This window comes from Heterodontus francisci, chromosome 33, assembly GCF_036365525.1.
Source record: "Heterodontus francisci isolate sHetFra1 chromosome 33, sHetFra1.hap1, whole genome shotgun sequence".
NCBI classification, from domain to species: Eukaryota; Metazoa; Chordata; class Chondrichthyes; order Heterodontiformes; family Heterodontidae; genus Heterodontus; species Heterodontus francisci.
In genome coordinates this window covers 51,044,905-51,060,344 of record NC_090403.1, presented here as the reverse complement: position 1 = coordinate 51,060,344, position 15,440 = coordinate 51,044,905, and the positions used below count along the sequence as shown (strand labels likewise).

Below are 15,440 nucleotides of genomic sequence, written 5' to 3'. Positions count from 1 at the left end.
TCGAGCTTCTTGAGTGTCATTGGAGCTGCACTCATCCAGGCAAGTGCAGAGTATTCCCATCACACTCCTGACTTGTGCCTTGTAAATGGTGGACAGGCTTTGGGGAGCGAGGAGATAAGTTACTTGCTACAGAATTCCCAACCTCTGACCTGCTCTTGTAGCCACAGATGGGAAGAGTTTCTACAGGTATTTAAAAAGGAAAAAAAGTGAAGTGAGCGTTGGTCCTTGAGAGAGAGTCTGTGGAGTTCATGGAAAATAAGGAAATGGCGGTGGAATTGAACAGATTTTTTGCTTCTATCTTCACTGTAAAGGATACAAATAACATCCCAGAAATAATTGTGAATCAAGAGTTGAAATGGAGAGGGGAAACTTAAATTACCATCACTGGGGAAAGGGTACTGAAAATTATTAGAACTAAAAGCTGACTAGTCCTCAGATCCTTATGGACTTCATCCCAGGGTCTAAAAATAAGTGGCTGCTGAGGTAGTGGATGCAGTCATTTTAATTTTCCAAAATTCCCTAGATTCTGGAAAGGCCCCATCAGATTGGAAAATAGTGAATGTAACTCTGCTATTCAAGATAGGAGGAAGACAGAAAGCAGGAAACTACAGGCCAGTTAGCTTAACATTTGTCATAGGGAAAATGCTGGAGTGTTATTAAGGAGGTTATAGCAGGGGTCATTTAGAAAATCTCAATGCAATCAGGCAGAATCAACATGGTTTTGTGAAAGGGAAGTCATGTTTGACTAATTTATTAAAGTTCTTTGAGGAAGTAACAAGCAATGTGGATAAAGGGGAACCTGTGGATGTGGTGTACTTGATTTCCGGAAGGCATTTGACAAGGTGCCAGGTCAAAAGTTACTAAACAAAATAAGAGCCCATGGTATAGGGGGTAACATATTAGCATGGATAAAGGATTGGTTAGCTAACAGGGAACAGAGAGTAGGCATAAATGGGTCGTTTTCAGGTTGGCAAGCTGAGTGGAGTGCTACAGGGATCAGTGCTGGGGCCTCAACTATTTACAATCTATATCAATGACTTGGATGAAGGGACAGAATGTATGTTACTTACCACTTGTCAATCCAAGCCTGAATGTTGTGCTGTTTCTGATGTATAGGCTACCAACACTTGCTTGTCCAGGCTCTGTTGGTTGCAGTTCCCAAGAGTTGTTGGTAGCTGAGTACCTTGACATGAATCTTTTATCATGGGCTTCTCCTGGTAACAAAGATGGGAGATGTGGGATTGGAGGATGGAGAAGAAAAGGGGATGCTTGTCTATTGGGAGCTAACTCTTCATCTTTGTAATCCATTGTGGGAAATAGATAGTTTTGACCTTCCTTGTGACACTTGGCACTTGAGCACCGTGAGTCTTCCTGGCTATTAGTCTTAGTGAATCCAGCGCATTTACTTTGGGGTTGTCACTGGCTGTTGAAGATCTGTTCGTCATGGGCTGGTGGTACTAATGCAACATAAAAGCAGCACACCTCTCCTCATCTCCCCACCACCACTGCCATACAGTCTTGGGAAAACATCTGGTTTCCAGTTGGACCTGGCCACAGCAAATTAGGTGAGGATGTTCATTCAGGGTGGGGATGAATGGATCGATCCCATGCCCCAGATTGAACGGGGATGGGCAATTGGGATTACATTCGCTCCTAGTCAAACAATGCCCCGGTTTTAAAATTCTCGTCCTTGTTTTCAAATCCCTCTGTGGCCTCACCCCTCCCTATTTCTGTAATCTCCTCCAGCTCCACAAACCTCTGCGAATTCGGTGCTCCTCTAATTCAGGCCTTTTGAGCATCCCTGATTTTAATTGCTCTACTATTGATAGCCGTGCCTTCAGCTGCCTGGGCCCTAAGCTCTGAACTTCCCTCCCTAAACCTCTCCACCTCTCTTCCTTTAAGATGCTCCTTCAAACCTACCTTTTTGACCAAGCTTTTGGTCATCTGTCCTAATATTGGTATAATTTTGCTTTATAACGTCCTGTGAAAGTTTAGTTTAGAGATACAGCACTGAAACAGGCCCTTCGGCCCACCGAGTCTGTGACGACCATCAACCACCCATTTGGGAAATTTTATGATGTTAAAGGTGCTATATAAAAGTTGTTGACCGAATTCAAACACTATCCTTTCACCACAAGATTTAAGAAACAAACAACTAATGTCACTTCTGGAGAACTGCAAAAAATCATGAATAAAATGAGCTTTTGGTTTCCACTTCAATTCCCAGAACATAAAAATGCCCTCACACTGGCTTCATTTGTCACTGGGAAGTGATGAACACTACCCTAAACATAGTGACAAATAAGTATTGACCTTTTGAATTACTTGGGAACTTGTACTCTGTGTTTGTTTTGTGATGTTGGGAACATTATGCTTTGTGCAGTATTGTCTTTCACTTAATGGTTTACTTTCCCTGACTCTCTTTGTCCCTCATTTTCTCACAATAACACTGTCTCACTGCTAGTGGAATCCAAGATCTTTGGCTCTTGACGGTGTTTAATGCTTTTCACCTTGTTGAGTTCCTGCAGAGATCTGACTTGAAAGCTGTGATTGGGAAGCCTACAAAACTTATAAAAATTGATTTTGCATGGAATGATGCATAGAATTTTGCAGCACTGAAATAGGCTATTTGGCCCTACTGGTATTTATGCTGTGCATGAGCCTCCTCCCACCCTCCTTCATCTCACCCTATTCTTTACTCCCTCAAATGCTTTTCAGGCTTCCCCTTAAATGCATCTATGCTAATCATTTCAACCACTCCATGTGGAAGGTGAATGTTGCTTTAATTGTTAAAAGTAGACTGGGATGGAATCTTTCATTGTTATATTGTTTTTGGCAGATATGTGATACTGATCTGTATTAACAGAGCTCTGTTCATGGGGCTTATACAATTGGCCCTGTTAGTTGCTTTGGATGCTTATTGCTGCAGCCAACTGGGACACACTGCTTTGATGCCAGCAGTATTCATTTTGTTCAGCATATGATGTCTTTGACTGGTGTCTCAGAGTGGGGGGAGGGGAGGGGGGTGGGGCAGGGAGAGGGTGGAGAGAGAGAGGAGTGAAATTGCCATTTTAAGAAATTGGCTTGGCCTTTTTATAAATTTTAACACTTTTTTTTAGTTCAAGATCTGTATTTAAACTCTTCCTAAATCCACCTTTCTCCAACTCGTTTATTACTGAAGCAATTTTTTGAGTTGGATTACGCATTGCTACTATCACCTATTTGGACTTCTGAAGTTTATGTCCATCTTGACCACTTGAATAATGCTACACCGAGGAGGTACTGAATTGTCAGAAGTTAAACTAGCTATTTGGGTCTGTGAAGATTAATAGAGTCCATGGCAGTACTTAAGGAGCATGGCATTCTCTTGCTGTTCTACCTATGTTCCTCCCTTAACCAGCAGTACTGAAAACCGATTGCTATTTGTGATGACTGGGGACCTTGTGTGTGCAAATTAACTGCAAAATATCATCTGTGAAATGCTGAGAGATATCTGAGCTCCTTTTATGGCCTCCTTGTCTCGAGAGACAATGGGAAAGCACCTGGAGATGGTCAGTGGTTTGTGAAGCAGCGCCTGGAGTGGCTATACAGGCCAATTCTAGAGTGACAGACTCTTCCACAGGCGCTGCAGATAAAATTGGTTGTCGGGGCTGTTACACAGTTGGCTCTCCCCTTGCTCTTCTGTCTTTTTTTCTTGCCAACTGCTAAGTCTCTTTGACTCGCCACACTTTAGCCCCGCCTTTATTGCTGCCCACCAGCTCTGGCGATCGCTGGCAACTGGCTCCCACCACTTGTGATCAATGTCACAGGACTTCATGTCGCGTTTGCAGACATCTTTAAAGCGGAGACATGGACGGCCGGTGGGTCTGATATCAGTGACGAGCTCACTGTACAATGTGTCCTTGGGAATCCTGCCATCTTCCATGCGGCTCACATGGCCAAGCCATCTCAAGCGCCGCTGGCTCAGTAGGGTGTATATGCTGGGGATGTTGGTCGCCTCAAGGACTTCTGTGTTGGAGATACGGTCCTGCCACCTGATGCCAAGGATTCTCCGGAGGCAGCGAAGATGGAATGAATTGAGACGTCGCTCTTGGCTGACATACGTTGTCCAGGGTATGTGAGCTATTAATGATCATATATGTGCAAGCCTTCTATGTGGAGAAGGCTTAGGCTGCTTTTTTCACAAGCTGTTGAGCAGTGAGTTGATTGAGGGCTCTCACAGGGTTATAATGAAGTAACTGGTTGTATCCATTTTTAAAAATATATTTTTAAGCCTCTCCTTGTTTGCTTTGCTCTTCTGAATCCAATGCCATCTGCCATTTATATACTGTTACATTGAAAAAAAAACTTCTAAAAGCACATCCGCATTTGGATCCCAGGTCCAGAGACACCATGGATCTGGCAGTCTGAATACAGGCTTAGAGATGTCAGGAGTAGCATTGTTTGAGCACCAGAAGTGGAGGGAGGCTGGGTCAGGTTCTGCATACTTCTGCCATTAGCGAGTCCCTTGATTGCCAGATCTTTCCCTCAGAAAGCCTAATCATAAAATCACATAGCATAGAAGGATCCCATTCAGCCCAATGTGTCGGGTCTTTGAAAGATCTATCCGATTAGTCGCACTCCCCTGCTCTTTCCCCATAGCCCTGCAGTTTTTTCCTCCCCTTCCATGTAAATTACCAATTTGAAAATTACCAATTCAGGCAGTGCATTCCAGATCATCAGAACTTTTTGCATTTATATATTTTAAAAAAAAAGTCTCCTCATTTCCTGCTCACCCCCCTGACCAATTTGCCAATTACCTTAAATCTGCATTCACGGCTTACCGATCCTCCTGTCAGTTTCTCCCTATTTACTCAATTGAAACTCCTCATCATTTTGAACACCTCTAATCAATCTCCCCTTTAACCTTCTCTGCTCTAAGGGGAACAATCACAACTTCTCCAGTCTTTCCATATAACTGAAGTCTTGCATCTTTGCTATTAATATGACCAGTTTACTTACTATGGACATCTTGGAAACTTTCAGAATTCTGCAGGTGTTTTGTATGTTTTTTTTAATCTCCTGTAGCTGAGAAGGCCTCAGCTGCTGGACCAATACATTTCAATTCATCAGCTCACATCACATCCACCGCTAGTAACAGGCCTGTTATCTGATGACCCAATCCCAATCACAGTGAGGCTACAATCCTGCCACAAAGAAAGAACGACTAGCATTTTTATAGTGCATTCCGTGACCTCAAGATGTCTCAAAGTTTACAGCCAATGAAGTGCAGTTACTGTTGTAATGTAGGTAGCACATCCAGTTTGGGCACAGCAAGATCCCACAAGCTGCAATGTGATGACATCTGTTTTAGTGATATTAAGGGGTGAATATTTGACAGGACCCCTGCTCCTTGAAATAGTGCCATGGCATCTTTTAGGTCCATCTGAGGGAAGATGGGGCCTTGGTTTAACATCTAATCTGAAAGACGGCACCTCTGACGGTGAAGCCCTCCCTCAACGCTGCACTGGGAGTGTCAGCCTAGGTTTTGTGCTCAAATCACTAGAATGGGACTTGAACCCACAACCTTCTGAGGGGTGAGAGCGCTGCCCAGTGAGCCACAGTTGACACCTGAGGAAAAGGATGTTGGTTTTATGAATGTAAATGCAAGTGGCAGTAAAAAAAGAAAAAGACAGACTTGCATTTATATAGCGCCTTTCATAACCTCAGGATGTCCCAAAATGCTTCACAGCCAATGAAGTGCTTTTGAAGCGTAGTCACTGTTGTAACACAGGAAACACGACAGCCAATTTGCACACAGCAAGCTTCTAGAAACAGCAGTGCGATAATGATCAGATTTTATGATATGTTGATTTGAGGGATAAATATTTGGTTAAAACAAATAGTAAATTACAGAAGCCCCAAATATTGATATTTGGATAAGTTTAATAAGCCCAGCGATGGCACTTGTTTATGCAAATCATTTTTACTTAATGTTTCCTTTTCTGTGCTACTTGCCGTTTTCTGTGGGTTCACATGCCTGTGGTTGACTTTGTGCCACCACAGCCCAGAGTCCATTGTTGTGGTAAATACATACTTTATACCAGTTTGCAATACCATCATCTAAAAAAATAGGTTTGGTCTACCCAAATGTTGAGCTTAACGTGCTGATTGCTTTAAAGAGAGAGGGAAACTGTATCAATGTGTTTTGTAGCGAGGTGAATATCTGATCATACGATTTGGGGATAAAATCATTTAATTTGTACTTCTCTGTTGAATTTCTGCATTTGTCTGAACTCTGTATCACAGTCTCTTAGTGTTTGCATTCTTGCTTCTTTTATGGGCTAATTTGGGTTTTGGCTTTGAATTTGATTTATACACCGCTTTGAGGTTTCCAGTCATTAAGCTGGGTCCTCATCTCTACCATACACGTGTACCCTCTTTTTGTGCCCACCAAAGTGAGGGATCTTAACACCAGGGAATTTACGACTTTCCTGTTTCAGACATCCAAGTCAAAGTCAAACTCTCTTTTTAAGGTCAAGTACAATGTGGTTAGTAGCAGTGCACTGTGCCCCAACAACACGTGTCTCTGCCCCAACCCCTCGAGATGAAGCCTACTGCACCAGTGTGATGTATTCTGTTCATCTCACCAGCCATCTTGAGGCCTCTCTGAATAAGATGACTCAAATAAGAAGCCGTTTCTGCTGACCAGTAACTGGATTTTTGTCTGTACAAACTTCGTATGTGCGTCGTTTTAAGTTAGAGATGTATCATGCCATTTTTTTTGTGCAATTCAGAATGTTAATGGGATGGGGCAGATTGCAGCAGCTTGGCTGTTATTCAGTAGGAAATAAACTGTAAACCCCTGGCACAGAACTAAGCTTAGCCCTATGGGTATGGGAATTCTTTAGTGCATGCTAGCTGGATCCAGTCCAAGAAAAAAATAGTTCCATCATTAAACTGTCTGACAGTACTACCACATTTTAAAGACCCTTGTGCCTGGTGGAAGTTTGGTTAACCTTCTGGTCTTCAGTGTTCTCTTTGCCCACTCCCCAGATCTCCTGCCTACCCCATTCATTACTCACAAGAACACACCAAATAGGAGCAGGAGTAGACCATACGGCCCATCGAGCCTGCTCTGTCATTCAATGCAATCATGGCTGATCTTGGGCTTCAACTCCACTTTCCTTCCCACTTGCCATATCTGTGGGAACAGAACTATTGGGGACATTTAAAGTGAACTAATCAATTAAGTATAGCCTACGAACAAAATAACCTCGGAGCTGCAGAGACAGCTTATCAGAAATGACTTCATAACTTCAGGGCTGCAGAGGCAACTTATCAGCAGAAACAGACTAACAAGCAGAAACTAACGGGACAGCTGCAGACTGCTTCGTAGTAGCCTATTGTACAACAATCAGCCTAACGGTTCACAAGGAGATAAGGGGATGGGAAACTGGAGTAAGAAGTTAAAACAAATTGACAAGGCAGTACCCCAATCAGGCCCCAACACCAAGAAACTGCAGAAGTTTGTAGACCAATTGGGAACAAAGAGTAGGTGTTACTGATTTGTATGAATAATTATAATAAGGCTTGATTTGGCGCGAAGAGTTCAGTTCGGGGCGGGGGGGGGGGGGGGGGGGGGGGAAGGGGTTAGTTCAGGGTTAGTTTAGTGTACGTGTTGCTTTTAGTTTTAGTTCAGTTCATTGTTAAGTTTTCTGAAGAAGTAACAATTAAGTACTTGCCATATCCCTTGATCCCCTGAGAGACTAAAAATCTGTCTATCCCAGCCTTAAATGTATTAAACGATGGAGCATCCAAAACTCTCTGGGGTAGAGAATTCCAAAGAGTCACAATCCTTTTGAGTGAAGTAATTTCTCCTCATCTCAGGCCTAAATGATTGGCCCCTTACCCTGAGATTGTGCCCCCTTGTTTTAGATTCCCCGACCAGCAGAAACAATCTCTCAGCCTCTACCCTATCCAGCCCCTTCAGCATCTTGTATATTTCAATGAGATTACCTCTCATTCTTATAAACTCCAGTGAATATAGGCCCAATTTACTCAGCCTCTCATCATAGAACAACCTCCTCATCCCAGGGATGATTTCAATGAATCTTCGCTGTACCACCTCCAATGCAAGTATATCCTTTATTACAACCAAAGTGATTAACTTCACACTTCCCTACATTATACTCTATCTGCCATCTTGTTGCCCACTCACTTAACCTGTCTATATCTCTTTGCAGCCTCTCTATGTCCTCCCCACAGCTTACCTTTCGACCTACTTTTGCACCATCAGCAAACTTCGATACATTATTGCTTGGCTCCCACCTCCCCAATTCCTCAGGTAATCAAACATTCTTTGCTGCATTTTCTGCTGCTGACCCAGTTTCTTAATGAATTTTTCCACTTCTGACCTCCCACTTCCTACAACTGTCAAATGCATGGAATTCCCAGACTCTGGGTCTATACCCTGGCTTGTCGTTATCTGAGTCAGGAAACTGTTGTATATTGCACCCAAATTCAGTCCAAAGAGTCTGAGTCATAGAGTCATAGAGTTATACAGCACAGAAACAGGCCCTTCGGCCCGTCGTGTCCATGCTGGCCATCAAGCACCTATCCTAATCCTATTTTCCAGTGCATGGCCCGTAGTCTTGTATGCTATGGTGTTTCAAGTGCTCATCTAGATACTTCTTAAATGCTGTGAGTGTTCCTGCCTCTACCACCTCCTTCAGGCAGTGCGTTCCAGATTCCAACCAGCCTCTGGATGAAGATTTTTTTTCCTTGAATCCCCTCTAAACCTTCTGCCCCTTGCCTTAAATCTATGCCCCCCAGTTATTGTCACCTCTACTAAGGGAAAAAGTTTCTTCCTATCTACCCGATCAATGCCCCTCATAATTTTGTGCACCTCAATCAGGTCCCCCCCTCAGCCTTCTCTGCTCTAAGAAAAACAACCCTAGTCTATCCAGTCTCTCTTCATAGCTGAAGTGCTCCAGCCCAGGCAACATCCTGGTGAATCTCCTCTGCATCCTCTCCAGTGCAATCACATCCTTCCTATAGTGTGGTGACCAGAACTGTACACAGTACTCCAGCTGTGGCCTAACTAGCGTTTTATACAGCTCCATCATAACCTCCCTGCTCTTATATTCTATGCCTCTGCTAATAAAGGCAAGTATCCCATATGCCTTCCTAACCACCTTATCTACCTGTGCTGCTGCCTTCAGTGATCTATGGACAAGTACACCAAGGTCCCTCTGACCCTCTGTACTTCCTAGGGTCCTACCATCCATTGTATATTCCCTTGCCTTATTACTCCTCCCAAAATGCATCACCTCACACTTCTCAGGATAAAATTCCATTTGCCACTGCTCAGCCCATCTTACCAGCCCATCTATATCGTTCTGTAGTCTAAGGCTTTTCTCCTCACTATTTACGACACCACCAATTCTCGTGTCATCTGTGAACTTACTGATCATACCTCCTATATTCACGTCTAAATCATTAATGTACACTACAAACAGTAAGAGTCCCAGCACCGATCCCTGCAGTACACCACTGGTCACAGGCTTTCAGTTGCAAAAACAACCCTCGACCATCATCCTCTGCCTCCTGCCACTAAGCCAATTTTGGACTTTGGACTAGGTGGACTTGGAGACTTGTGACATGTGTGAGGTGGTTATAAAGTTTCTTGCAGTTTTTGTTTAACGGGGTGGTAGCTGGGTTGATTAACAACTGGTCAGCCCAATCCCTAGACTAGGAGTGGGTGGGTTGGGGGGTGACCATCCAGATAATGGCAAGAGTCCAAAGAAGCAAATGATCTGGACAGTTTGGAAGATCTTAAGGACTGACGTGGGGAATAAGAGTTTCCCCATGAAGTATTCTCACCAAAACCACCACTGTTTCTGTAACATTGCCCAACTCTGCCCCTGCCTCAGTTCATTTGCTGCAACCCTCATTCACGCCTATTTTACCTCTAGACTTGACTGTTCCAATTCACTCCTGGGCAGTTTCCCATCTTTCACCCTCAATAAACTTCAGCTCATCCAAAACTTTGCCCGTATCCTAACTTTCTCCATGTTCTATCCACCCATCACCCCTGTTTTCACCAACCTACATTATCTGGCAATGTCTCAATTTAAATATTCTAATCTTTTTTTTTTCAAATATCTCCATGGCCTCGCCCATCCCTATCTCTGTAATCTCCTCCAGCCCTAAACCCTTCGAGATCTGTGTGCTGCTAACATTCTGGCCTTTTGTGCATCCCTGATTTTAATTGCACCGCCATTGGCGGCTATGCCTTCAGCTGTCTGGGCCCTAAGCTCTGGAATTCCCTCTCTGAACCTCTCCACCTTGCTCTCCTGCTTTAAGATGCTCCTTAAAACCTTTCATCAGATGTCCTAATATCTCCTTATGTGACTCAATGTTAAATTTTGTTTGATAATCCTGCCGTGAAGCACCTTGGCATATTTTGCTGCATGAAAAGTGGTCTATAAATGCAAAGTTTGTTGATCAGATTCCGAGAAATTCCTGATCTGATGAGACCTAGTTAGTCTACTAGTAAGTACCGTATGGCATTTTTTATTATTTTCTATTTTACCATTCTAAAATGAGTTGTAACCCATTGTAATAGATACCCTCTTCATGCTTTTATTGTTTGCAAAATAAACCAGCTTGCCAGTATATATTTGATCTTGTATTGCTATAACTTTAATTAGTCTGCCTTTCAGAAACTTGCTGAAGGGCAAGTGGTGACGTGTGAGATTACAGCGTCCCGTGCATATAACAAGTGATGTGTTGTAGCTGTCCCAAATCATGCTGTCATATGACTAAATATGGAGCAATGAAGGCAAACTCCTGGTCATAAGGGACAGAAGATCTGCTGAACCTGAGAGACTACTTCGAGTAAAGCTGACATTTGTTTTATCATACGTGGTCTATCCAATGGGATTTCTGCACTAGGGATTTTGGATATGTTTTCGTACGGTTTACAAGCAAACATAAAATGATTTCTCTGAAATGTTTTTCAATTTGTAATGGTAAATCCAGTTTTGTGTTTTTGCTCATGTAATCCTTAATTGTAGTGTAAAATGCTGCTTGCTACTATAACCCTTACCCCTTTTTTTTTAAAAAAGTACGTGAATAATGTAATGCCACCACTACATTTTTTGTTAATGCTTCCATGAAGTGCTTTTGGACATTTTACTAGATTAAAGATTGCTATATAAATGCAAGTTGTTATTGCCTGATAGTCAGGTAAATTAGGGTGGGAGGAGGCTCATGTGGAGCATAAACACCAGTATTGACCAGTTGGCCCACATGGTCTGTTTCTGTCTGTAAATTCTGTGCAATGAACAGCTGAGACCCTAGTTTTGTAGTTGTCTCTGGACAGGGAGCAGTGACAAAGATGTTTTCTGGCACGAGCTGCTTTCTGGGTATGCAGATCTCTGACATTCAGTCCCCGCTGCAGCAGTGTTGTGGTTTTTGTCTTTCTGCATCTTCTCCAGCTGCAGGCAAGGGTCCATGGCAGGAGGTGGTGGTTGAAGTTCTAATTTTATATAAACCGCTGCCTGTTATACTGAGGGTGTCCTGCAATGCAAACCCACACAGCGAGTGGTTTATACCTTACTTGGGTTGTTAAAGGAAATACACAGTAAGCGATAGATCTAGAGAGAGGCGATGGGCTTGTATCTGTGGGTTCAGGTGCTTCATCAAAATCATAGAATGTGCAGCACAGATTGAGACCATTCGACCCATCGTAGCTCTTTTGACATGGGTATCTAATTAGCCCCATTTCGCTGCTCTTTCCCCCACAGCCCTACAATTTTTTCCCCTTTTAAAAGTTATTATTGAATCTGCTTCCACTGCTCTTTCAGGCAATGCATTCCAGATCTTCATGACACACCATGTTTAAAAAAAGAAAATCTCATGTCGACTTTTACCGATTACCTTTTAATCTATGTCCTCTGGTTATCAACCCTCTTGCCTTTGGAAACAGTTTCTCCTTATTTACTCTATCCCAAACTTGGAAAATAAAAAAAGCCTCCTTTTATTGGGCTGAGCAAAACAATAGGGAAGGGATCAGAAGAAAAGGTAGAAGTCAGACTCCTAATTTCTCTTCCCCCTATTCCCTGGCATTCGTTTTGTTGGAAAAGAACACTTGTTAGATGCTGAGAGACCTGCAGTGTATTTCCAGTATTTGCATTTATCTTTAAATTCAGTTTGAAGCATCTCTGTAAGTTGGGGTTATATGTAGACTTTACTTCCCCAGACTGTGCTGAGATAGCTCGTCTGAGCCCGGGCAATGATGGGGATACTACAGTAGGCCCCAGCACGCCTGGGATAGGGAGATGGAAGTAGCATGTTGAGCAGTTGTGGTGCTATGGGTTGCCAACCTTCTCGGATTGTCCTGGCGTCTCAGGAATTCATGATTAATCTCCTTGTCGCTGGCCCAAGCAACCTGGGCGACAAGTTCTAGGGATATTCAAAAATTGTTTTCTTTTAATTTTCTTTGAATGCTTTCATTTGTTAGTTATAAAATTATTGGAAAATGGGGTTGGGGGACAAAAGGCTGTTTGGATGATTTTTGACTGTCAGCCAATTGGATGGTCATGAATCTGTTCGCTTTCCAATTGGCTGGGGAATGCGGGTCTCTGGGAGGATGGGTCAATCAAGCGACCAATGGTGGGGAGTGTGGGGGTGGGACTGTTGGAAATGGTAGATCATGTGAGGAAAATTCCAGGAATAGGTCCAACCAGAGTTTGCAATCCTAGATGGTGCCCTCCCTGCAGTTGAATAGCCTGTCGTCCTTCACCATTGAGGCTCAGATGAAAAATTATCACTTAGAAGTAGGGTTCTGGTGTCATAGAGGGTGGGTGGTGGGTGGAAATCAAAGCTTTTGGAATGATTGGGAGGGAAAGGACAATTTGGTAAGAGTGAAGATTAAAAAAGCTTTTTGAAGAGACTATACCAAACTAAAGATTTGGTGACTAGAAGATATGTGAGGAACAATGAGATGACCACAGCTATAACAGACAATTTTACATTAAAAAATACATAGAAGTTACAAATGGGCACTTCAAACCAACCAGCTCATGTTGGCACTTACTGTCCGTGCGAACAATGGTCCTAATCCCACCTTACCACCCTGTTCCAATATTCCTTCACCCCTTTTTTCTATCTACCCAATTTAATCTTGAATGTGAATATGGTTAATGCCTCGCTCATTAAGCTTTGGAGTGAATTCCACAGCTTCACAACTCTCTGTTTGAGCAAGTTTCTCTTGCTGTCTGCTTCTAAATCTCTTATATTGAACCTTGTATCTATGCACCCTCTCCGTTCTAGACCCTTTAACGACTGGAAACAGTCTGAATCTATCTACACCCCATCACATCCTTTCATAATATTGAATGCTTCTATCATTATCTCCCCATCAATCTGTGTTGATGACAACCCAGTGAAAGATAATGCCACCTTGCGGGATTCTCTTGATTCATTTGATCAATGTCAAGATGTTTATATTTTCCAGACATTGGGAGATGGTTATCTGAGTGCCAAACATTATTGCTGTTTTCTTGCAAAAATAATTAACTTAATGATCCTATTTTCTCTTCTTGCAGTTCTGGCATAAAGCATGCTTCCAGTGTGAAATCTGCAAAATGACTTTAAACATGAAGAATTACAAAGGTTATGATAAGAAACCTTACTGCAATGCGTAAGTATTTTATACGCTCGTATTCCTATTGCTAACGCTTGATTACCCAGTGCACTACTTCATAATGATGGTGATTCTGCACAACTTTTCCATTGTTGAAATCAAGACTATAGCTTTTTAAGAGTGGCACAAACACTCAGGAGTGGGAGGCTCTGTGGAAACCGTGACACGTTGGCGTGGTCCTGTCAGTTTGGCTCGGTTGGCAGCACCCAGTTCTGCGTCAGAATGTCGTATTTGGTGCTAGTATCAGCCTTGCTCAACAGTGTGTCAGCAGTGGCTTAGTGGGTAGCACTCCCACCTTTGAGTCAAAGTTGTGGCTTCAAGTCCCACTTCAGAGATTTGAGCATACAATACAGGCTAACCCTCCAGTGCATCACTGGTGCATCGTGTCTGTGCCATCCGAAAAAGAGCGATCCAGCCTAATCCCACTTTCCAGCTCTTGGTCCATAGCCCTGTAGGTTACAGCACTTCAGGATCCTATCACAAATGTTTTTTAAAATATGATGCCAATTTCTGTCTCTCGCATCCTTTCAGGCAATGAGTTCCAGACCCCACCAGCCTCTGGGTGAAAACTTTTCTCCTCATTTCCCCTCCAATCCTGCTACCAATTACTTTAAATCTACAACAGCTGGTTATTGACTTCCATGCTAATAGGTCCTTCCTATCAACTCTCTCTAGCCCCTTCAGTTAAATCTCCCCTCAGCCTCCTCTGTTCTAAAGAAAGCAACTCTAACCTATCCAATCTTTCCTCATAGCTAAAATTTTCTATTCCTGGCAATATCCTCATAAATCTCCTTTGTACCCTCCCTTGTACTGGGTGATCAGAACTGTATGTTAAACCGAGGTCCTGAGTGCCCCCTCAGGTCGACGTAAAAGATCCCATGGTACTATTTTTAAGAAGAGCAAAAGAGTTCTCCCCGATGTCCTGGCCAATATTGACTTCTCAACTAAAACCACTCAAAAAAAAAAACAAAAAAAAAAAAAAAAAAAAATTCAGTTAATTATCATGTTGCTGTTTGTGGGATCTTGCTGTGTGCAATTTACTGCCACATTTCCTACAGTGCAACAATGATTACACTCCAAAAAGTATTTAATTGGTTGTATAGCACTTTAGGATATCCTGATGTTGTGCAAGTATTTTCTTTTCTACCTCTGTTGTCTGTACTGTTACTTCTGAGTCAGATGGTTTTGGGCTCAAGCCTCATTCCAGCACAAATTCTAGGCTGACATTTGTCACGGAATTGTATTTCTTTTCTCCTCTGTTTGAAACAGTGTACCTTTAAGACAGAGAGAGATCTGATTTCTGAGGCACAGTGTGCCAGCTTTGTTATCTAGGCCACAGCAGGAGAGCGAGGTCACATGGTGTACTGCAACAATTTAACGGTGTGGAAAAAACAGTAAGAAACAGTTTTGAGGGACTCACCAGTGAAGACTGCTTACTAAAGAAAAGAGCTGTCTATTTCTCTCAGCAAAAATTCTACAAGGAGCTACAGGCCAAATGAATTGTATAAGGAGGAAAAAACCATTTGAAGAGACCATTTATATTGCTGAAGTAAAGTTTCGACTGAGAGACTGTTGGTTTTAAAATTCAAGTAGACCTATTGCTGTGCTCATCATTGAAAGCTGTTTCATGCCTGCTGCAGCCGGAGTGTTTTGAATGTCGATCTGCTAGGAGACTATTTCATCAAATCCGTGTGGAGACTTTGAGTGGCATTTGATTATTTTTGCATTAGAATACCTCACCCATCAG

The 15,440-nt window shown here is 42.7% G+C and overlaps 1 protein-coding gene across 1 annotated transcript in view; it reads left to right on the top strand.

Annotated features, from left to right (window-relative positions):
- The window catches only part of lasp1 (LIM and SH3 protein 1), a 160,644-nt gene that overhangs the window by 29,637 nt on the left and 115,567 nt on the right, over positions 1–15,440 (top strand). Inside the window, exon 2 of the mRNA XM_068013542.1 lies at positions 13,596–13,690. Within this exon, the coding sequence (XP_067869643.1) occupies positions 13,596–13,690 (95 nt within the window). The remainder of the gene's footprint in view (positions 1–13,595; positions 13,691–15,440) is intronic.